Raw genomic sequence first — 25,057 nt, forward strand, 5'->3', positions numbered from 1 at the left:
TAGCGACTTAGCGACATGTAAATGAGGCCGTGGATTAAGGTGGTTGAAGGCTGCCTCGTATGATCCACCGCTGCCCAAATCCATTACGGAGTCCCACAGGAGTCATTAAGAGTGTTTTGTGGCCACAGTGAGGCAGTCAGCTGATGAGAGGCTGATATGTAAAAACACTATCTGTCTGTTATTAAGACAAGTGACATATCTGTGCATCATACTATAATCCTCCTCATTTGTTTTTAGGCAATATGTGTGTGTGTGTGACTCTCTATATTAATGAGGAATATGTGGGTGTAAAGTGTTGTTGAGGCATCTACTGTACCCAAAACCTCACATCTCCCACTACAATATGGTTACTCAGATTAACCATCTTTAATAATTCACATATCTGGTGATACATATTTGATCTTTTTCTTTGTCAGTTCTTATAGAATTGACTACATCCTGTTCATTATGAAGTGGAAGCAAAGTCTTCTATAAATAATACAGTTATAGACAGTACATAGCATATATTATATTCATCTTATATATGCACATGCTCATTCTATATTCTTTGTGTGTATGTGAATGTCAAATATACCGTGTGCTGAGAGAATGAATGTATGGAAGATTAAAAGGAGAAAATACAATATGAAAGATTCAATATCAAGCTCATTTTAGAAGTGTCAGGATTGTATGTACACTCAGTGCAAAATGCAAGAACCTAATTGGATGCAGTTTGATTCTGAGTGCTGCAAATGAAGGTTAAAACACATTTGAATTAGATTATTATATTGTCTGTTTGTGGCTAGAAAACACTTACAAACTGTCAATATTAGATGTTTCTCTTACTGTCAACAAATGGTGTGAAAAGATCAAAACCAGCAGCACTGCTCCACTCAGCCCCGAGCTAACTGGTTCTGACTGAAAATGTAAATCTGTAAAGTCAGCTCACAAATATATAGTTCATTAAAAAAGTGTTCTGTCGTTTCCTGAAACAGGTGGTCTATAGTTGTAGTGGCAAAAAATCCTATAAATGAGTTTGTCCTTTAACTCCTGTGTCCTGTGGATTTTTACCACAATGTTTAATCAATAATTCATCTTAATTAATCAATATATCCTGTAAACAGAAGTAAAGTGCAGTAGTCTTTAACCGGATGAAATAGTGGATTATTTTGGGAGTATTTTCAGTGGAGGATTAATCCACACCTGGTGTTTTTAATGGGCTTCGGACACCAGAGCTCTACAACAAGGAATGATATAAATTGACACAGTAGACTCTAATACACACACAGTACTTGTTAGTAATTGAGTTCATTGTTGGTTTGTGTCTGCACATGAGATTTGTTGACAAAAAAATAGAAATTTGGCAGCCTTCTCCTTAAAATGCTGTAATGACTTTCTATCCTAATAATGAACTAAACTAGCACTTTTATTTCCATGTGGAAATATGCTTTTGGGATATAAACAAGATGAAAATGAACACTAATATAAAAACACTGTCCAGCTTGTACTGGATCAGCTGCTTTTATATTGTGGTGAGTCACAGCACTGAGTCTCTGACAGAAGTCAAACTCTGGCTGATAAGTACTGGTAAACAGATAACTGCTTTGTCTCTAATCCCGGCTTCTCCGCTTGCAGCTGCTCAGTGGAGCTGCACATTTTGCTTTTTATGGTCAAAAAAACAGAAGCCCTGAAAAATAAAAGCTAAATAAGTAGTATCTGCTCTTCTTTGTGTCCAGCGACGCCAAGTGTGGGAAGATCCAGTGTCACAGCGCTGCCAAGAAACCTAAAGGCACCAACGCCGTCTCCATCGACACCACCATCAAGACGGGCGGCATCGAGGTGAAGTGTCGTGGCACCTACGTGTACAGCACCCAGGACGGCCAGGGAGACCTGCCAGACCCCGGCCTCGTCATGACAGGCACCAAGTGTGGAGAGGGAAAGGTTAGTCCACGTATGATTTCATTATAGAACTGTTAAAAGTGTTTAAATAAGGACACAGGCCTGTTATTCTAAACCAGGCATGTCCTAACTATTCCATAAAGGGTCTGCACGTTTTTTCTAACCAATCAAGAGTACACGATTCAACCAATCAGCTGTCTGGAGATCAGTTGATTAAATGAGTCAAGCCTGGTGTGCTGCTGCTTGGTTGGAATGAAAACGTGCAGCCACATGAACCTTTGTGGAATAGTTTGGACAGCTCTGTCCTAAGAGAATGTGTAGGGTTTCCTGTGTTGCTCAGCTTGAATTGACCACAAGGTTAACAGTGTTTTTGATCAATACCAACACTTTGCTCTACAATTACTGCATCTGGCCACCAGCTGAAAACAAGAACACCTGCGTAGTGTTTTCTACTGACCTGCAGCTGACAACACAGCACATCTCAATCATTCTCAAGCCAAAAAACAAATGCTAGAGCAGTTTCTCAGCTCTGTCTGAACACTGATGTAGTGCCTCCTCACTGCATCTTCCTTTAGCTTGTTGACTCACTCCTTTCACTTGTGGTACTGTTTGTACAGGCCACCGTAGCTCACGGGTGAGAGACCATCAAACAAAGGTTCCTGCTGAGGTGTGTTTACATGTTCCGCTGCATGTAATGAACCGTGTAGCTGTGTAAGGTCATGTGTGCCCAAGCCAATTCAATTCCAGGTTGGCACAATTCCTGGATTTGCTCAGCTCCAAGACTTAACTCATCTCTAATGGCATCTCTTATCTCTCCTTGCTCTTTTCTATTAGTGAAGAGCAGCGCAGTTAACTTTTAGGATTCTCAGGTTTAGCAGGAGCTAACTGTCGCTTTCACCAAGCTGACAAACGCTGACAGCAGCAGACAGTATCAAAGCTTAGGACGGACCTGAAGATTAGCTTAAACCCTTGAAGAGATGAGTGTTAGTTGTGAAGGTCGGAATCCTTCGACAACACAAAGATTCTTGCTTTATGACATTCATTAAAAAAGTTTCTCCTGCTAATCTGTGTGAAAAGGGGGGGAAGGAAAGAATTCAGAATGATTAAAAACAGACTGTTTAATTTTATCTGCCGACTGTCAACACAGACTAACTCAGATTAAATGTGTGTACAGGTCAAAGATAGTTTGTTAAAGTAAGAACAACACTCTACTGTTAGACTGTGCACTGTTCAACAAGACCGACGGAGGAGTGCCAAGTCTTTAGTAAAGCATATTTTAAGCTTATCGGTTTAATAGCTAATCAATACACAATGTGGTGATTAGAGCTCTCTTTAAGTCAGTGATGTCTGTTAAAACTACTCATGGTGATGAACCTGTAGAGAATTTAAATCACTCTCTTCAGTTCCCCTCAGAGTTGTTTCAGTCTTACCTGCAATGTCACTGTTTTGATTCAGTCTTACAGCTTTTATAAGCATGAAGGTGATGCAGTGGCAGCAGTGTGTTTAGCCTGCTGAACACTACCTGACCAAACAGCAGTTAACACAGTTCACTTTTTACATAGATACTTTATTCAACCCCATCGGGCAAATTCAGGTATCCAGTAGCTCGTACAGACACATACATAAATAAACATATAGAGAACAAAACAGAGATAAAAGAGTGATTAATAGACGTACATTCATCAGGTTGGCACTAGCAAGACTTCAAATGAATGTTAACAGGAAGTGTAAATATGCAGCTGTTTGCTAACATGTTGGTTATTACAGTTTTCAGTTTGTTACGCTGCCCCCAAGTGGCCAGAACACAATGAAACAAAAAAGAGACATACTTCATTCTTTAACATGACTGTGTTTTTGTGGTTAAACAAGAGCAGCAGAGTGGTAAAAACAATCTAACTGATCATGTGAGTCTCCCACTTCAACTTTGACATATATCAAAGTCTTTTAAAGCAGCAGTGTGAGGGTTTTTGTCTCCCCCTCTTGGCAGTGAGGGTAGAGGGAGGTGCTCATCTGTGACTGTCTGACTACAAAGATGTTACCAGGACGAGGGGAGGACATTTCTCTTCATTTGATAGCATTAAAAGTAAAGTTAGACTTTTCTGTCGGCTTCCTGACTCATTTTAAAAAAGATGAGAGGAAACGAGAGAGAGAAGTGAGAGCACCAGCGAGAAAGAAAGAGAGAGAGAAAGGCAGCAGTTGTGGTCGAGCGAGCTGGAGAGTGACTGAGGACAGGGAGCGGCGGTTGTAAGAAAGCTTGTGAATCAGATCAATAAAACGTTATTTTCAGATTGTTTCACGGTGGTTACGTTCAAATAAACACACACACCCCAACACCCCCCCCCCCACACACACACACACACACACATCCACATCCATTTATTGCTGTGGCGGTGCACTGCAACACTGATACAGACATGCAGCACACTCTCATGTCCTTCCACCATATGACAGGCACACAGAGGGGGTCAGTAAAAACAGATATGTTTTGACAGTACCTACTGTAACTTACTAATGCAGATGTAAAACAGTGGTTAAGTTGTTTTGAGCATCACAAAAGCCCCTAAAATGACTCGTTACACTATCAAAGTTTGATCCATTAAGTGTGCTAACATTTGGAAAGTCTAGAAAAGCCACATGATTAAAGGCAAAACAACCTGACATGAAATTCAGAAGCTCTGTATACTGTGAAATACACACATTTATCTGGTGGTGATAGACTTAACCCTTTCATTCTGTTTATAATCTGACTCATAAGTATTCTCTACACCAATTCACATTCATAAATTCACCGTCAGTCTAATAAATGTTTGATTAATCTTATGTAATAAAATTAAAATAAATACATTCACAATCACTATTTTATGGTATGTCCTGGACATACATTTATGAATAATGAATACAACATGGGATATAATACATGTTTGAATGCTATTTTTTATTTAATCAACACAGGTCAAACTTGTACATTTGCATATATATAAATATGAATCGGCTGCATAAAATTTTAAAAGATGAGCATTATGGGAACTCATTTGGTGAGGGCTTGCATCTAACATACACTCATTAATATGTAAAAGTTCTGTCTATCAACATAATATTAATGAATTGTATTTGGAACACATAGCATGCAAAATATAACGTGTATGTATGTATGTAAATGTTTGTAGGCTACAATCTCAAATATTTGCTGAAACATTCTTTATTCTATCTAAAGATTACCTTCATTTGTCTCTAGTCCTGTTGCTATTAGTCACTAATATTCTACATGTGGATAAATGATGCAGCCCAGCCCTAAACTAAATGTCAGTGGGACCCAGCAGGTCTGTTCTCTCAAACATCTTTATTATTAAACACACACACACAGACAATCACACACAGACAATCACACAAAATAGATGGTGAATTATGCATGTGAAATACACATATGAAAACACACACACACACACACACACTGCAGCCTCCTCCATTCCACCAGTAAATTCTATTTCTCTGTCTGTCTATATTGCTTATATTGCTTCACATTCCAGCCACTTGAATTCCATCTGAGCTGTAGTGCAGGGCCCCCGACTGAAAGGCCTGAATACTGCTGCATGAGTAATATATTATAAATAGGCAGCAGAGAATATTGTCTGGCATCCAGCGTGATGAATTTTGAGTCATCATATTGAAGCTGCTTTTTTTTTTTTTTTTTTTTTTTTTCCCCTTCAGCAATAAATGCATACGTAGCACAAAAGCTGCTGCTTCTAATCACGCAGCCACACATTCACCTACAGCACACTGAATTGATTCCTTTTCTAACAATGCTAAACTAACAACGACAGGCAGAGCACAAGATACAGGACTAATGCAAATACTAATATGGGTACTAATACAACTCAGTGATGGAGTGTGACATAAAGTCTCTGCAAGAAAAGCTTTCAAAAAGACTTACATAGAGCTTTTTTACTGCTATGTAAGGCATGTTTTTAATACAACAACTCGCCACGATGTCCCTTCTGGTAGTTTTGGGGTTCAAGTAGGGTGCTGAGATTAAATATGTAGTTCAACATCTTTGGGAAATGCACTCATTCGCTATCTTTCATGTATTTGTAGTGCAAAACTTTAAAAAGGGGATGCTGAGCAGGTGTATGAGCAACAAAAGTAGCATTTATTATCCAAAACATTAATGAAACAAAGGGAAAAATGAAAGCTGCAACAAAGATGACTCATTAAAGAAAAGCAGGAAAAAGAACAGTAGCTAACATCTGTAGCCTCACAGCAAGCTGCCTCCCACTCTTCCTCCTGTTACTACTGAACAGCAACTGACTCTTTACCTTCTGAAGCTGCAATTGGGCTGAAATCTAACAGGTGAAATATACTACAACACAAGAGATGGGGTCGGGGGTGCAAGAAGTAACATGGGGAGGGTTGTAAACTGCAGGAGGTAGGGGAGTAACAATGAAAACAAGGTTGAGGTAAACTTTAATATGATAGGTATATCTTGGTCTTGGTTGAGCATCACGCCAAATCTGAAGGGCAGGCTTGTAAAACAGTTGCTAAATGTAACGATCGACATTTAAACAGTATAATTTCCAGAAGAAGAACATTGGCTGTTGCAGTTTTTTGACCTTCACAGTAGCACAGTCATTGAATTTCAGCTGGTCATCAATCTCTATCCCTATTAAATCATGTAGTCAGATGATCATGGAGGACACTGGTGATTAGGACATGTCTACTACGTCTCACATCAATGACCATTTCCTTTGTAGTCACTCAAGGAAACGGTCACAAGTTCCCTACATCTTCCTCTAAGTTGTCAGGCTTCAGTCTGCATTATCTGCATACTGAAAATAAGGTGTGAGTGGAGACTGAAGCTCCACCTGTTGGTACCATTCAGGAGAACAAGCATTAAGGCCCATTTATGCTCAACGTACGTATGACAATGTATACGTCCGTTTCAAACGATGTTACGGCCACTGCTCACATACTTCCATGCGTCCTTTACGTTGGCATGGATGTTAACCAATACATCCACCAGGGGGCAGCACAGAGTCAAAAGTTTATGACAACAACAAACTCTAAAACAAACATGGCGACTGTGGAGGAGATATTGATAATGTACCTCTTGTATAAAAGACAAAAACGATATGTTTAAAGTTTCTAACCAACTCACACAACCTTTCCTCAAAAAGTTCTGCCATTGTTATTTCTTCTTCGTGTCTCACTAGAGCAACGTATCTGGTAGTGACAGCAACCCCCCAATGGTTTCAGGTGGTACTGCTCCGTTTGGTCCGTATCCGTAAGCTTTATGGAAATGTGCAGAAATACGGATGAAATGAACGCAGAGCACGGACAGAAGGCTCCGTCTCTATATTTAACGTTGAGCATAAATGGGCCTTTAATCTGTAGAATGAGTCCTGGATTAACCCCAAAATCCATCGTTGTGTTTTCCAGCAGGTTGGGTTGCTGTTAAATGCACTGATACAAATCAATAAACACAATGTAAGACTCTCAGGTTGTTCCAGGTGTTCATATAGACTGCTGGTCATTGTCAGCACTGCTACTCTTCACTGTCCTTACTTTCATTGTCTCATACTGTTCCACATAGACACCAATGAGAAGCAAATACTGTAACATGTACTCAGATTATAGCTGGGCTGATACAAACCTTTCAAAGCTTTTTCAAAGAATAACGTAATTAATACTGCTGACAATCATAATTAATCTACACACACTCACACAGCTATGAGTGCACCAAATAACACAGAATGTCATTTACTCCCCAGCAGTTGAACGCTGCTGTGATTGAACCCAGTCACTCACAGCTGAGAGGACCTAATGATGCACACCTGGACATCAGTCAAACACACACAATTATCACAGCAGGACCCAAGCCCCTTTTGACTAAATCTAATCAAATGAAACAAAAACTACGCCAGTGAAACTTGTCTTGTGTGATTTGAGTGAAACGACCTGATAAATGGAGTTAAATGAATGGTTTAATGTTGAGAAAGAGAGCTATAAAAAACAGATGTAGCCTTTTTTCACTGTTGTTTTTTCTACTCCGACAGATCAATTGAACTTTAATTTCATTATAAGTATGTTTCTAAGATGAAGTGTCCCCCTGAAACGTGTGTGGTTTTGTAACATGTCCAGTCATGAATTGGATTACTGTAGAATTGACTTGAAGATAAAAAAGAAAAAAGCTTCCAACTGGACTTGACTTGAACACACTATGAATGAACTTTTGACTCAGACTGAAGTGATATTTAACATTTCAAAGAACAGAGATTAAAAAAAATCAATCAAATCCCCTCTTCATGTTCCTGACAGTAGACTCTAACCCTGTAGCCAATCTACATCACATTAGCAGACGTGGAAACATGCAGACGTGCTGCACATGATCACATTCAGAGGGAAGATTCTGCTGTGCTCGGCAAAAAAAGGAAGAAAGAGATCGGCTCAGAAATGACAGATGATTGTAATTGTGTTAGAATAACATCACAGCAAACACTTCATATCATTTATTTTAATTGTTATGGATTTGGAAGCAATTAAAAATGAAAAAGCATCTATTATTTCTGTAAATGTGTTGGCTTTTTTCTGTTCTCTTGACCATGGTGAGTTTCACTCAGGTGGTTTTATGTGATTGTATGAATCATTAGCTGCTCAGGTGCAGTTACTGTAGAAAGCCTTACAAGATGTTTCCTCAGCAGTCTCTAGAATGTGTGTGTCAGCAGTTCTTCACCTCATTAGTCTGCAGCCTCAGTTCAGTGTCAATAACACATCCTTCACACTAGAGATGCAGCAATTAGTCGATTAGTTGATTACTAATGTGCAGCTATTTTGATGATTGAATTGTTTTAATCATGTTTTATTGAAAGTTTGTGAGGATGTGAAGCTCTTCTGTGTAATCTATGCTAGTCAACTGCTGACCAGACAAAATAAGACATTTGAAAACATGGCCATGTGAAAATATAATGAGTATTTTTGACACTTTCCAAAGAAGATAAGAGAAAAGAAATTGCAGATTAAAGGACATGTTCACAGTTTTTCAAGTTTGTCTTAAAGCAGCAGTCAGATGTCCATATGAACAATGAACTCCTGTTCATACTGACTATTAACCCTATATTGTTCATATTCTGGCCCTCCACAGTATGGAGCAGGTCTTTTTATTCCCTTAATAATTAGTCCCTATACAACATTTTAACAGTTATATTTTGCATCCATAGATATTTTAAAAAGTCATTCATTTACAGTAAATACATTCCCAATCACACAACATTGTCATCTCATGTTGACAAAATCAAACTCCAGCACCTTTTGTAGTATAGAATAACTTCCTGCCTGTTTTGACTCAGGAAGACAACACAAAAATGAGATATAGTTTCATTTAACTTGTTGACTATCATTTCTAAAACATTAGTGTAAAACCTGTGGTAATAATAAGTTGGAATAAAGTTGGGTAAAAAGGTCTAGCACAGAATTGAGTGATAATTTATACCTTGTGTTTTATAAACTGTCAAACCACACAGGGTGAATTTTGACCCAGTAGGTCAAACGTTGCACCGTTGACAGGAAGCTAACAGGAGGGTTAAACTCTCCGTGCACCGTGGAAGTAGGTGAAGTGGTGCCACACACTTCTATCACGCTTCTTTGACCATAATTATTAACTAATTGAAAATGAAGGATACAACAAAATTGGAATGGTAGGTTTCATTATAACCATTAAAAGCATCAATCGGGCACGCAGGTGGTCCAGGGGTTAAGATATGCAGAGGACCCCGGTTCAAATCCTGGCCGGCTGACCTTTGATGCATGTCACACCCCTCTCTCTCTTTCTCTCTCCCATGATTTCTATGTGTCTATGTCAGAAACTAATCTTTAAATCTCAGCTACACAATCATTTTTAAATGTGTCCATTTTTGTATATTCTGTGTCACTTTATGAAAAGTCATAACAGAGTGTTGCTTTCAAATGTCAAAAAGGATGTAAGGGTTAAATATCCCCTTCAAATGTGCTTTCAATGGAAGTGATGGAGGACTAAATCCACAGTGTGTCCACACAGTCATTTAAAAGTAGATGATCAGCTTCTATTGAGCTTCATCAGTGTGAGTTAGTCATATCAAGTGATATCTGACACATTTACAGTCTGTTTATCAGTAAATTCCCTCTTAGTGTTTCCTGTTGAGCTGTGGTGGAAGTATAGTAACAAAAAGACTTTGCTACTAAAAACACTGAAATGTTGAAACATAGAAAATGAAGATTTGACTCATTTTACACATTGGTAACACACAGTATGATGGATGAATTACATGACTCACAAAGCTCCTCATGGAACAAACCATCACTCTGGTGGTGTTATTGTAAATAGTTATTAGAATGAGTATTGGAGCAGCAGTAGAGAGTAAACCTGTTTGGTAAAAGCAGCTCAGTAAACATCATTACACGCTGTAAAAAGCAGCTCTATAAAAGTAGTGATTTAAAACAAGATACTGATGCTGCTCGCCCCAGCTCCTCAGGCAGGCAGGTTGTTCCAAAGCCCAAGGGCACTGGCAGAGCGCCGATCAAAAGTCTGCATGTGTGCTCGCATGTGTGTATGTGTGTGAGTGTGTGCTCTAATCTCTAACACAGTATGTGATCTTTCTGCTTGTGTTGCCACAGGTGTGCAGAGACCGCCGATGCCAAAACGCCTCCTTTACCGAGCTGGAGACTTGCATCGCACGCTGTCACCGCAACGGGGTAGGCACACAGACGTACACACACGCACACACACACGCAACACACTCATGCAGAGTCATGCAACGGATTCAACTCACTTAGCTGCCAGGCACGGCTCCCTAATCTTATTGTCACACTGTGTCCTTGGGCAAAGGTAGTGCTTTGCACCGCTGTCACCGAGTCTGTCGTAAAAAAAAAAAAAAAAAGGCAGGAAAATAGATGGCTGGAATACAACAGCAACTGAAGTGATGAACTATTTATTGGAGCAGTACAAGCAAGCCTGAGGCAGATAAGGAGGAATCATACATAGTTTATGAGTCAGTAACTGAGCTCTGGTGAGGAGAGGTTTGAGCTAAAACACTTGTTACTTTAAGAGAAGATGGGATGGATTGGGTTGATTTATCAAGGAGATGTGAGGTTGACCTCTACCATCATTGTTGGATGATAGCATGTGATACATTGTTAACCTGAGAGACATAAATGGGATAATTCCCTGTTAAATTTGTGTTTTTTGTTAATGTTATACTGTTTTAAAGCTGCACTACGTAAGACTGATTTATCTCCACACAGGAAATAGTGACTCTTAATATGAATAATGAAGTAGTGCATGTTGCATGCTGTTATGAAAACAGTGGTACATTTATTACGTGAAATTCATAATAATGTTTCAAACAGTGAGTCTTTGAATTCACAATGAAGTTAGCAAAAACTGGTGTGTAAAACCTGATAATGTAATAATTTACCAATAATGTAATAACTCACAATAATGTAATAAAAAAACCTGCATAACTCAATAAAAAATGTAATCAAAACTGATAAGGTAATAACTTCCTGATTGCAACATAGTGCATTTCCCAATAATGTTATTACAATATTGGGAAATTATTACACTATTAAGTTCTACAAAAATAAGGTTAGCCAAATAATGTAATAATTTATTACATCATCGCTACAGAGATTTTTACATTACTGGGAGATGCACTTTATTACATTATTATGAGGGATTTTTATTACATTATCAGGAAATGATTACATTATCAGGTTCTACACTGGTGGCTATCTATTTTAGTGTCTGAAATGTCTTTAGCGGATTTCTTTAGCTGTAGCTAGCTAGCTAACCAACTCTGTGACTTCATCTTAATGTTTTTTAGCTGACTCATTGTAATAAAAAAAGATTGTAATTATCCACTTAATTGAGGAAATATAAGCTTCTCTGCATAAAACGGCAGCAGGACAGAGCGGCTAACGCTAGCCTCTGAAAAGACACTATAACTAAATGCTAATAGAGTAGCGACTTAGCTCACACAGTGTCAGTCCTGATTCAGTAACTTCTATAACACACATGATATGCTCATTAATGTCATTAATGCCCAGTTAATACTGTCATCAGTAAGCCATGCTAATGTGAAACATGCTAACGGTACAATTTAATCCGTTTCAGACACTTTTCCTCTTGTATTTTCAGTTGTGGAAAGGTCAGAAAAAAAAGGTGAATTATTTAATTGAAAACAGAGCTTAACTTAAATCCTACCCAGAGGTTTTCTTTTTGATATATCACGCAGGCTCTTTATTCTATCATTCCAATTTTTCATGACTCAATCAGTTTGTTTGTAATGTCTTCATATCATTGTTTTCTGTTTCTGTTTTAATTAGTGCTTTTCTTTTTTTTAAATACCAATGTATTGAAGCCCTGGAGGACTCCAGTCAAAAGCAACTAACTCTGCCTCTGCTCTGCAGTTTTAATAGATGAAACTATTTGTTGGCTTCATGTTAGCCATGGGTCCTGAGTGTCAGTCATTCTGAAGGCTTTGTGGAAAGAGTTTATTTGGGATAAAAGCTGCAATTTGTATGAAAGAAAAGTTTACATCTATATATGGTTTTACTAGAAGTAAAAAAAACAAGTTGCAAGTTAACTGTAACCCACCCAGATGACATTGATTATATAACCAGTGATGTTTTAGGAGAAATCAGACATAACACGTTGCTATGATGGTAGTTTCATACAGTTTATTATTGGGGTCACCAGTTGGTTGTCCTTTATTTTTTTATATATATATTTATTTTTTATTTTTTTTAATGTTATTTAAGCAGGTATGTAGCTTATTGAGATTGAGGGTGACCTGGCCCAGAAGGCACTTTATATGTTAAACATGTTGGATGAGGGTTAATAACATTATCCTGCTAACCAAACCTTTACTATAGCCTGCCTCCAGCTGCAGAAGTGGACTCATTGACTCTGCTGCTCAGGTCCTGTCTAGCTGCTGCTGTCACTGGCAGCGCTGAATGCAAAACTCATTTAGTTATTTGGAAGCATTTGGACTTTTATTTTTGAGGAGGATTTTTAATGTATTTTCTCCTTTACATTTTTATATATATGTAAAACAGTGATGTTAAAAGATACTTCCACAGAAACAGCAACGGGTTGGAAGGGGCTGTAGCACCTAGCCAGGTAACAGTCTGTTGCTGGTGAGGAGTTCATATTACATAAGTATTATGAGCTTGATGAACAGCATGTTACTGTTGTAGCTACTGGAGGTGGAGCTAGTTTCAATTACTTTATATACAGTTAGTTTAGTCCAGTGGGGCCCCTCCTACAGGGAATAGAATCAGGGCTTTCTATGATGATAGGTGGCTCTCTTACTCCTGTGGAACCTCTTTGATACCGTTTCAAAGATTCACATGATGATCTTGAATGTTAAAACAATCTAAGCCCAGCATCAGGTGTTAATTAACAGCAGTACAGTCAAATGAACTGCAGCTGCGTTCATTTACATCATTAGTGTTAATAGATATCAATCTTAATTGAAGCATTATAGGAATGAAAATATTCTGCTCTCACAGTAATTTACAATAAATGGAACAAATCTGCTCCCAAGAGTTGAGAACAGAACAATGACAAAGCTGTTATTAACTGAATAGATAGTGATTAATATGGATTGAATTTAATACTGTAAATATATACCATAGTGAGTTATTAGTCACAGCTTACAATAGCACTGGTGTTATTGTGTGTGTCATTTGATGAGCTGATTTTGATCTTATGAACCATATTGAAAATGCATGACTCTGTCTAGAAAACAATGATTTATTTTCTCATCTTTCAGAAGAGCTGAGTAAAAAACAAGCCTGTATGGATCCATTTGGAAAAAAGTGAGGAAAGAATAGAGCAGTTTAATGCAATACGTCAGGGGCCATTAATGTTCCACCAGTGTGGCTTTTTGATAGCTGAGTGGTTTCAGACTGGAGCTGCTGACATGTTGACAGCTGATATTTTTGTGTGACGTGTAATATTTGTAAAGCCACTGGAAGATTAAACCTGCATTCTTTTTGCCTTTTTTAAGATGAAAGAATTGACACATTTCCCCTCAGTCCCCTGGCTTGTGTTTCCTGGCCTGGGTTTCTCCAGTTTGAACCATTTTGAGACACAAATGGATTCCAGTGTCATGCTGTAATACAGCTGTAATAAACTACAAACCTTAAGTTACCAGTTTATTAGTTTGCCTGCTGGATAAAATGATGTGTCATCAGGGAAAATATAGGCCATAGTTTTAAAGCACATCTCTTTTTGCAGTCCCAAATAGTGATTTTTAAATCTTCAGTGAATACTACAGTATATCCTATATATCAGAAATGGTCTCTGAGTGGGTGGGATGGAGCCATAGGGAACCTAAGACACTAACATTATGCTGGTGACTATAGTTTTCCAAGTAAAGACATTTTGTTAGCAGCAGTATAGAAGAAGAAGAGTATAGTAATGCTCCCATGTTAAAGACATGTTAGTACAGGGATTCCCAAACTTTTCCATGCTATGGCCCCCCAAACAGCATTAGCTTCTGGCCTGGGACCCCCTTTACAAACCCACCAACAATGCTACAAAATATGTAAAGAAACATCAACTTTTAGAATGATTATCTTACTTGTATTCACTATTCAATCATTATTACTTTTGTTTAGCATAAGAATATTATTACCTAACATGTTTTTATCTTCCCTCCAATTTTCTGAGGCCCGCCCCCTAGCACCCCCTGGTGGCCCCCACTTTGAAAACCACTGCTCTAGTATACACTTTTCTATCAGTGAGGTGTGATTTACAGACAGTTATGAGACAGGAATAGATAGTACAAATGCACCTCTCACAAGAATAAACTTATTGTATGGATAGCAATACTGACACTTCTCAAGCCAGCTAGTTTAAAGAGTTGTTAAGTCTGCAATACTGTGGTGGTTAGCTCAGCAGCTACAGTCGTTCACCAACTAGCCCTTTGAGTAGTCACTACATCACAAGTTTTTACCAACTTTCTTTTGTGACCAGACATTAAAACCAAGACTTTTTACAACATTAAAGTTTTTTAATAAAGAACGGTTTGCTTCGTGAGTGTAACCCTGGTTGGCATGGCCTAGTTTGTGCTTTGAAACGGTCCACTGCTTGTTTTGACCCTGAGCGTTCGAGGCGTAACCAGCCCTCGACCAAAATTTCACACCTTCGAAGTCTCAAGATTCCAGTCTCTGTTTACCCCATCTACTATGTAAGAGACGGCCTCACGACTCAGCACGCATTGTTATTAGATTAGAATATGAAATATTATGAGCAAGAAGAAACACATCAGACATATCCTCTCCTCCTTTAATCCCCTTCTCTCCCTTCTGTCTCTCTTCACTTTGTTGTTCGATGCCGTTTGTCCCATTTTTTGTTCTCTCCTCTCACTGTAACAGTAGATAGATAATGGAAATAGCTTTGAGTCAGGATTATTCTAAATAGACAGTCATCCCTTCCTCCTGTTTTAGGCTGTGTTTTTTAAATTTTTTTATTTACCATTATCATTTGATTCATATTGATCCTCAGGCTTTTGGAGAGTGCTGGATGTTAATGCAAATAAACAGGAATAAGGAGCAGGAGAAGTGATGCTCGCTGCTCAGAGCACTACTGCTTTGCATCTTTGAAATTCTTCATACAGGAGATTGTCATTGGAGTCATAAAACATATTAGAGTTCCTGGCAACGATAGCAGGCTGAATGATATGTGTGTTTAAATACAGGTCAAAGCATTTCATTTCTTAATGATTTTACATGATGTAGAGCTGCCTGTATAGTATGCTTTTATATAACAGCATATAACATTTTCACAAAGGAAATGGCACCAGGCCTTCTGAATCTGAAGTAAAGGAATGATAAGAATCGGAACACAACTCTACACCAGCAGTCGTCATGTCGACCGAGCTCTAATGGGGTAAATAGGCATGTTAATCACTGATGGGATAATTACATCTGGATGTAATGGGAGCAGGGGTTTATTTTCTCCTTCATTTAGGGGTGGTGGATTACACAAGTTATCTGGAGATATTAATCAAATCTGGATAAAAGTTTATTTCACAAGTTTAAGACAAGTCAATTAAAAGCTATTAGGTAATTTACTGCTAAATGTTGGGGAGGAAAAGGGATTCATTTCCTGTTTAGGTCTCATTTGGACTCCTTAAGTGTTAAAGAAGGCCACTTACTGGTCATTATTCAGAGGTCTGTTTTGGGTCAAGTTATTTTCTGTTCTTGGCTACTGTATGAGTGTTACTGGGGAGGGGATTGGACCAATCATTATTCATTTATTTATTTAGCCTTTTTTGGACCCTCCCCTTGACTAATAAAAAAAAGCTGTATCACCGTCCACCAATACCTCAAGATTATTCAAATGTGTTTTTATAGAAGTGTAGCTCCCACTCTACAACCCCACCCCCACCCCCACCGCCCTTACATTATTATACTATTATATCATAATTACATCAGTGGTATAAAAAGATCTTCAAATGACAATAATATTGTTTATCGCGATTATTTCTGAGACAATTCATCGTCCAATGAAAGTAGTTATCATGAAGTTAGTGCTACAGCTGCTAATTTCAAACCTGACACCACCTACAGGCAATGAGTGTTCCAGCGTCAGTTTTTGGTTTTAGTAGGTTGAGATAAAATCCTCTATCATCATATAAATATAATTTCAACAGTATTTTCAATTTTCTGGAAATTCAGCTGTGATACAGTTTTTGAAAGAAGGAAATATCTGGCAATGATAGACACACCCTCAACAACGATTGTCCAATCATAGCTTAGCAACTGTAACTGGTCAAACTTTTGATTTCTCAACTATGAAAAGCATGACGTGACATGGAGCGATGAGGGAAAATGCAGAACAAACTGCAGCAAGTTCAAGATTCTATGAGCTAAACATACCCTAAAATAATATGGTTCCATCATGGCTTGAGTAGCAAATGTTCCTAGTTCCTGGTACCAGGCCACAGGTCAGGGTTTAGCTAGATACAATTCTGTCACCAGTAGGTGTTCATATCAGCCAGAATAATTAACAGTTAACCAGCTGGACATGAGAAGCTGCTTTTGTTCTGTTTGAAATTGACGACTCATTGTTTCAAAAAATACAATGATAATGTGTAAGTCACTGTAAACTGTGTGTGCAGAGCGAGAATGGAAAGCTTGACAGGGATAGTAACAGTAACTGAGGGGGGGCTTCATACCACCCAACCCTTGCTGATGAAGAAAGGAAGTGGATGTCTGAAAAAGCTGGAGCTGCAGCCTGAACCTGCTTTGTTAAGACTACAGCCATATTTAAAAGAGAGCGGGCCCCTCCTAAACCTTTTCATTCTTGTATTTCGTCTTTCGTCAATCTGCCTTGAGCCACAGAAACCAATCAGTACTTCTTTATTGTAATACTACATCCTCCTAGTTTGGTCTGTTTCTTTTAGTTTGTTCTTGCTTGATTAAGGATTTTTTAATCTAAGTGTAAGTAGTGCTTGGATGAATGTTGAGGCTCTGAGTCACCTGAGGCAATGGCCCACTTTGTCCATATGGCAGTTTTGATTAAGACTTGTGGAAACATGGAAAACTCAAGTAAGACCTGAGGACAAAGTAATCATGACAAATGAAAAACACAATCTAATTCAGACATGATAAAATAAGAAAAAATAATTAAAATTATATAAAAAGTTTAACTATACACAGCTCATTGGAAATCGTTTGCAATTGTAAGATAGCATTGCTTATAATGTCAGTGTTTTGCACTTTGTTCCATTTATAAGGTGAATATGAAAGGTAAATATTCCACAGAGAAGGAAAATCCCATTAAAATACACACAAAATACTCCAGTCTGTAGTAAACAAGAAATTAGTGCTTCTAATTTGACTACACCTCCAGGCACACACACACAAGATTCTACTGAGACCAAACAGAAAATCACATCAACAAATGCCTTGTGTGTGTGTGTGTTTCTGTGTGTGTTCACAGGTATGTAACAGCAATGGGAACTGCCACTGTAATCGAGGCTGGGCACCACCCTTCTGTGAGAAGCCGGGACTGGGAGGCAGCGTGGACAGTGGACCTGTCCAGTATGACAGTGAGTGAAGACACATTCATTCTGGTTTAAGGTGGAATGTCACCAGTTGTAGATGTCAGAGTTGGTCCCAAACTGAAGGGGAGGACTTTGAAAGAGTCTAATGGAAAGACCCTTCCTAATTGTATTATGGGAAATGTACAGACAGAGGGACAAATGAAAGAAAAACAACATAAAGTGTCTTAGTGAGGTGTTTGGCCACCATGTACTGCCAGAACAGCTTCAATGCACCTTGGCATTGATTCTACAGACTCTCAGTGAATTTGTGTGTGTGTGTGTGTGTGTGTGTGTCCACAGGTCAAGTTGGGCTGGTAGTGGGACTTCTGTTTGCCTTCCTGGTGATTCTGCCTACCGTGCTGCTGCTCTTCTACTGCTACAAGATCAAGACGTCCTACTTCCATAAGTGGCTTTCCCAGAGAGAGAAGAACAAGAGCAACAAGTACTGTGTCCTATCTATCTATCAGTCTGTCTGTCTGTCTGTCTGTCTGTCTGTCTGCTAACACAATGCACACACTTTACTGGAATTACACTTAAAAAAGAAAGCATATAATTACTTGTAGAAGACATATAATTAAATAATTGTAATTGCTCATTTTTGTAGTTAATTACACATGAACTGATATTCTTCACAGGACTATAATTGAAACCAGCACATATCCACAACATGGCATTTCAAGGCTTTTTCTATTTAATAGACATTTTAGTAAAGAAAATGACAGATTGATTGATCATTAGTGGCTGCCCTACACAAAAGATTTACTTTCCACAACATAAGAGAAATGTTTCATGTATATTTCCACTGCTTCGATTCTCCTCTCAGGCCACTCTCTTTCTGGGAATTGGTTTATTTGTTGAAAAAACAGCAGAGTATTACTATGCAGCGGAGCCTTCACATTTCACACCGTCTGCATGAGAAAAGAGAGAAACAAAAGTGAGAGAAGGCAGCAAGGAAAGAGGAAATGATTTATATATGGAGAAGGGAAGGAAGGGAAAGAAGGAAGGAAGAGGACAAATAAATTAGAAAAGGAAAAGAAGGACATGAAAGAGGAAAGTAAGAATTACAGGAAGGAATTACAGGAAGGACAGAAGGAAGGAAGTGCGCATTGCCATCTCTGCCAGCGCCCCAAGCAGATCAATGCGTATGCCAGAACGCTCCATCTCTACATCAGCATAAATGGCAGCATTTGTACTGCAGCTCACCTCCATCAGAACCAAACAAAATCCATGTCCTCATAAACCCAGAGCTTCCTTTATGAGCGCTTCCATATACCCTATCCAGAGAGACAGCCTAGTCATAACACCAGCTGAGTAAGTGCCTCTGAAAATACTCAAGTCTTCCATAGTGATTTACACAAGAGAAATGTGTCTGGAGACGATCCAGCCTTTTAAGGAGCCTGACCTTCCAAATGAAGACAGAGAGAAAGGCTAAATACTAGTGATATTGGGCCTCAGCAGGATTTTACAGTAACTGCTGCTAAAGTGAGACAACTGAATGAATGGCTAACGATATGGGAAATTGAGCCGCTACGATGATTAAAAAGACTCTTAACGGCACCAGATGCAATGAAAACCCTCTGCTTTTTTGGTTTTGTTCCACGGCCAATAGTTTGGGTTCATTTACAGTTCAACGGCAGGCCAGCGGGTGGCTTCAGCTGATTAAATACCTTTCCAAGCACATATACATCCAGTATGCTTAGAGAGTCTTCTAATCAGCTAAGAGCCTGCAGTATGTACATACACTGAGTTACCAGTTTATTTAAGTACACCTCTAAAGTCTAATTCAATCCAATACAACAGTGATAAATCCTTCCTTTGTGAAGGCTCAGGTTTTGTTCATACTGCCACAAAGTAGTTGACTTAACTGATTTTGGAGACTGTAGTTAGCTGTGTGGTTTTTATAGATTGCATGTGTCTGCAAACATGGAGAATGGACTGTGTAACTTAAAGGTACCCTCTGGAGATTTTGCCCTCTAGTGGGGCTATGGAGCAACGTTTAGGTGAGCGGGTCTACATTTAGTTTGTTTCTCCTCTTCTACTCTCATTACACGTGTGTGACATGTTTTCACACTATTCCACTGATTGAAAGTTGGTGATTATATGTGTGGTGATGTGTTAAGAAACTTAGCAAAGCATTAGCAAAGGTTTGGGGAAGAATAAAGTTACTTTCTAGCAAACTGTGATATTAACAGTCTTCAAACTTTTTTTTTTCATAACAAACAAAAAATGATTTCATATACCACTCCAGACTTCCTGTCAGGGATTTTCTTGTCTTAAGGGTGAACCTGCAGAAATGTTAGGGTGTTGAACAGTACTCTGATTAGATGTTCTGACAGGTCAGACACTAAATAGTCCCACTGGGAAGCCTCTGGGCATCAGATTTCTGTAAATCCTCCATTCACTGAATGAGGCCTTGAAATGAAGTTGAACATTCTGGGCAAAGTTGAGTGTGTGTTTTTTGAGGTTTTTCAGTCTCATCAGCCTCTTTTCCAGCAGCAGCAGGACAGCAAAGAATCTTTGATAATAAGACTAGCAACTGGTAAATAAACAAAGTGAAGCATTTAGCAGCTAAAGAGACAGATGTTTGGTGGAGAGCAATCCTGAGCTAAAAAGAAAGTGAATATTGGACGTGTACATAGGCAACTTTTTGCTAAAAGGTTGGCCTAATTCCATCAGTCCCAACATCTAATACCTTGTATTAATGTATGGATTAAACTAAATATATCCATCCATCCAGGCTTTTGCTCAGCTAGGCTAACTATGCCCTGACTCAATTGCTGTGCTTTACACACACACACACACACACACACATACACACACAAGATTAATCTCCATCTACTTATCTGCAACTCTCAGAAAGAAAGTGAATAAGTGTGTTTCCAAAAATGCTGAACTTTCCTCCAAGGAATCAGTTTTTCAATTACAGTTTTGTCTCATTTACACAGATGTAACATTTCCAGTAATTACATCAGCCAATATTTATTGGCTAGAATAATTAAGATAGAATAGAATTAAGATAGAATAATTGGCATAGAACTAGGCATGATCTTGGTGCATGTGTTTAAGCAGGTTGTGTGTGTGGTATTTTGGTATTTTGTTACCTTGTGTAGAGCATTTCTGGTATAAACTCTGACACCAAAGCCTGGTCTTAATGCAGCAAAACATCATTTCTGAGTTCCTGGTTAAGGATAGGGGTATGGTATGAATTGGGGTTAGGTTAAGGTTAAGCATGAATTGGTTAGGGTTTGGGTTAGGCTGTGAAAAATGAATACAGTCAATGCAAGTTCCTAACAAGGATAGCTGCACAAAACTGTGTGTGTGTGTGTGCACTGTATAGAGCTGTTGAGGGACTAGTCCACTCAGTTCAACTAGACAGCCTCATCAGAAAGCAGCCCCCCCCCAAGACACTGAGCTGAAACATTTGGTTTATCCTTCACTTCCTCATTTCCTCTCTCATCACGTTGGATGAGAAACCTCATGTTGACTTCTTTGCTGTCTCTTTTCCCACCTGGGGCTGTAAAATCAATGCCAGATTGAGAAGAGTGATGAAGCAGACCAGCTTTCAGGGGTTGGACTCTGGTTTATTTTCTGTCTGTCCTCATTTCTCTGCTTAGGACCGAGACTTCAGCGGAGAAAGGGAAGAACGGCCATCTTAATCCTGCCTTTCACCTGAAGGTGGTCGGACCAATCAACAAAGCCAGCAGCCACAAGGGGGTGAGCTAAGGGTGTGGGTGGGAAGGAAGAAAGGGAGGAATTGCTGCGTTTTAGTGAATAATGGAATGTCCATGAGGTTGACCTTCATATTAAATGGCCTCATTTTACAGCAGCTTGTTATATTGTTTGACCACTTAGAGCCTGCCCCCTCCCTCTTTCACAACACTCCCGTGCTTTGGTTTACTGTGCTTTCAGCAGCATTTCATCATGTCATTATTTCCCTGTTTTTATTGCATTTATTTAATTGGGTGCGTTTGCAGCTCAGGGTTAGGATACGTTTGTCAATGGCAAGAAAGAGATACAAGAGGAGCATGAAAGAAGACAAAAAGAATAAAAAAGAAAGAAAACATCTTTTATACACATAATGCAGTTCAATGTGCTGTACTTTAAGAGTAACCCCTAACATTGATGACAAATGATAAACACTCAACTAATATATGAAAGATAAATAGGAGAGAAAGCTTAATCTTTCTATCACATATCTATTGCTCATGCTTCTTATATTGACAACAAATACTAGAACATAAAGTCCCCATGAGTTGTATGGTTCTTCATCCTGCTATTTCTTTGAATAAATGGTGCCAGGAAACAATAGCTATGTGATTAAACCATACCCTTAAATCAACTATACCATTAATAGTCATTGCAACAAGAGTGATGTGAGCTCTTTTCTTTCTTCCAATTTGTTGCAGCAGTATTCTTTATGAGCTATAACTGCTTTATAGACATTTTGGGGAAACATTAGTAGACAAACTACTTTTTATAGGAACATGTAGTAACTTCTCTATATATCTGCGAGAAAGAAAAGTTCTCGCCTTGTAAATATTAAGGTTAAATCAAAGTCAATGGTAACCACTACATTTCTTCCCTAAGTTGAATTGGATAACATAGGGAAGTACATTTGTTGTGTTGACTTGCAAGTGAAGGAGGCTTAGGCCATCAGGATGAACAGCTATATAGAGTTGTGTGTCATCTGCATAGCGGTGAAAATCAATGCTATGCTCATGGGTGATAAAAACCTACCCCAGTAGATTTTTATATAAAAACTGAAAAGTAGTGATCCTTAGACAGAGCCATTCCATAATAAATGTTTGTTCTTTGAGATGATAAACGTTGAATTGAGATGGAGAAAAAAAGACCCAGACCCAAAGAACCCAGCTTGAGGCTGTGATTGAAATCTGTCAATTAAAACATCAACAGTCTGCAGTACAAGTAGTCTTCTAATTGCATGTAGACTCGCTTATCTGGGATTTTGCTAAGAAACATCAGGTCAGACATTGTTCTTCTGTTATTTTAAGTAGGGTTTTTTTCTATAATTTAACTTTTGTGTTTTTTATCTTAGCTTCCTCACACCAGCAAAGAGGTCCTTCCTCTCAGACCAGGCCCTGCGCCCAATGGCACCCAGCCAATCAACATTGTGCGACCTCTGAGACCAGCCCCATCGCCCCAGGTCGGTTCCCGGGACCTCAAGTTGGTTCGCCCACCTCTGCCAGCTGGCAAGCCCCCATCAGCCCCATCCAAAACCCCCCCAACCCTACAAAGACTCAGCCCGCCCAAGAAACCCCTGCCCCTCAACCCGACACGATCTCCACTGGTAAGGCCCTTTTTAAACCTTTTCTGAACCCCAATCAATTATAATTGAATTGTACAACTGTAACCTAAAACTCCAACCACATAATATAAAAGCTTAGTCAGTCAAAACTGACCCAGTGGATGTGAGGTGAAATCCAGGCAAAGAGCCAACTCTACAGGGAGACGCCCAGGATGCATTGTAATCAGATGTTCAGACTGCCCCAGCTGGCTCCTTCCACCACAGAGGAACAGCAATTCTGCTCTGAGCTCTTTCCAAATTGGTTGGCTCTTGACTTTATCTTAAAGGTTGAACCTAACCATTCTGTGATGGAAACTCATTTTGGCAGCCTTTTGGTCATGACCCAAAGCTCACGACTATAGAGGAGTGTTGGAAAAAAGGCCATCTCCCTCTTCACAGAGACAATCACTCGTTCCATCTTACCCTTACATGTGAACAAGACCCTCAAATAGCTCTGTCCCACCCCGTAGTGAACGATCCACCATTTTCCAGCAGAGTACCATTACCTCACAGTTGGAGGTGTTGACAATCATCCCATCCTCTTCACACTGCAAGCAGTTCCAGTGTACACTGGAGTTTACAGGTACAGTAGAGGAAGTCAGCAGAAACACATAATCAGAGATGCAATCCTGACGCCATCATACTGGAAGGTACAGAAACCCTTTCATGTATGACTCCTGCCAATAATAGGGACAGTTCTGGTCCTGTTATGGATAACACATGCAGACCCAGGGTCTACAGCACCCTCCACAAGACACTCCAAGAGACATTGTAATAAACCTTTTCAGAATAACACATGTAGCAAACTATCATAAACCATCTTCTATCTTAGCATGGGTGAAGGGCAGTCCATTGTTTCACAACCTGGTGGGAACAGTTGGCCCAAATCTCCTTTCCAGCAACTTGTCATAAGCTTTCCTAAAGGAGCTAAACAATGTGATACTGTAATTGAAACTCACCATCCATCTCCACCATTTGTCCAGCCACAGACTATTGGGCTGTGCACATGTTCATTCATTCACAATGCTACTACACCACATTGAGGTAGGCATTGCTGTCTGCTATGGTGTATATGTTTGATACTGCCACTAGGGGGCAGTACAGTGGGAAATGTTGATATTCTACACAGTGGTTTTAAATCTATTATTATTTACTTGCAGAGAGTCAACGTACACTTTTACTTAAATCCATCCTTACATGAAACTAACATCTTGTCATAAGACATTTTGACCATGCAGTCAACATTACACATCTGCAAGCAGGCCTGTGTTTTTAAATTAAAGCTGAGTTTCATTGTTTATGATAAATGTTTTAATGTCGCTCTTGTTTTTTTTATTTCTGAACCTTTTTATTGAACGTTTCCAACATATGTAATTATTTGTCACAACACCATAGCTCAACTAGATACAATAATTTCAGTGCACAAATAGGCAAGGAGTGTGTAAAGAGGTCCAGGGAAACTATCTTTTTGATAGAAAGTTTAGTTTAAAGTGGGAGTTTAGCAGAGGAAATGCTTGTAGACTTTAAAGAATCTGTCTGCTGAGCCCCATGTGGACTATTTTAAAGCCTGTGCTGTACCAACTATTTAGAGTGGTAATCATGGTCTGGCAGATTTCCAGTGAATCAACACTAACCGTTGTGCCAGTAATGACAGAAAGACTAAGAGATCACACTATGCACCTGTCAGAGCAAACACTCTAGAAGCTACTCCAAATAATGTGATTACTGGCTCTGTTTGTATCCCTTTATCACAGATATAAGAAAATGTTCCAAAGATGGCAAATCA

At 39.0% G+C, this 25,057-nt stretch overlaps 1 protein-coding gene across 1 annotated transcript in view; it reads left to right on the forward strand.

Moving 5' to 3' along the window:
• The window catches only part of adam19a (ADAM metallopeptidase domain 19a), a 198,867-nt gene that overhangs the window by 167,993 nt on the left and 5,817 nt on the right, over positions 1-25,057 (forward strand). The window contains exons 16-21 of the mRNA XM_053343856.1: positions 1,716-1,920; positions 10,522-10,599; positions 17,864-17,972; positions 18,267-18,408; positions 21,581-21,680; positions 23,023-23,274. Coding sequence (XP_053199831.1) covers positions 1,716-1,920; positions 10,522-10,599; positions 17,864-17,972; positions 18,267-18,408; positions 21,581-21,680; positions 23,023-23,274 — 886 coding nt within the window. The remainder of the gene's footprint in view (positions 1-1,715; positions 1,921-10,521; positions 10,600-17,863; positions 17,973-18,266; positions 18,409-21,580; positions 21,681-23,022; positions 23,275-25,057) is intronic.

Source organism: Scomber japonicus, chromosome 22 (genome assembly GCF_027409825.1).
Source record: "Scomber japonicus isolate fScoJap1 chromosome 22, fScoJap1.pri, whole genome shotgun sequence".
NCBI lineage: Eukaryota > Metazoa > Chordata > Actinopteri > Scombriformes > Scombridae > Scomber > Scomber japonicus.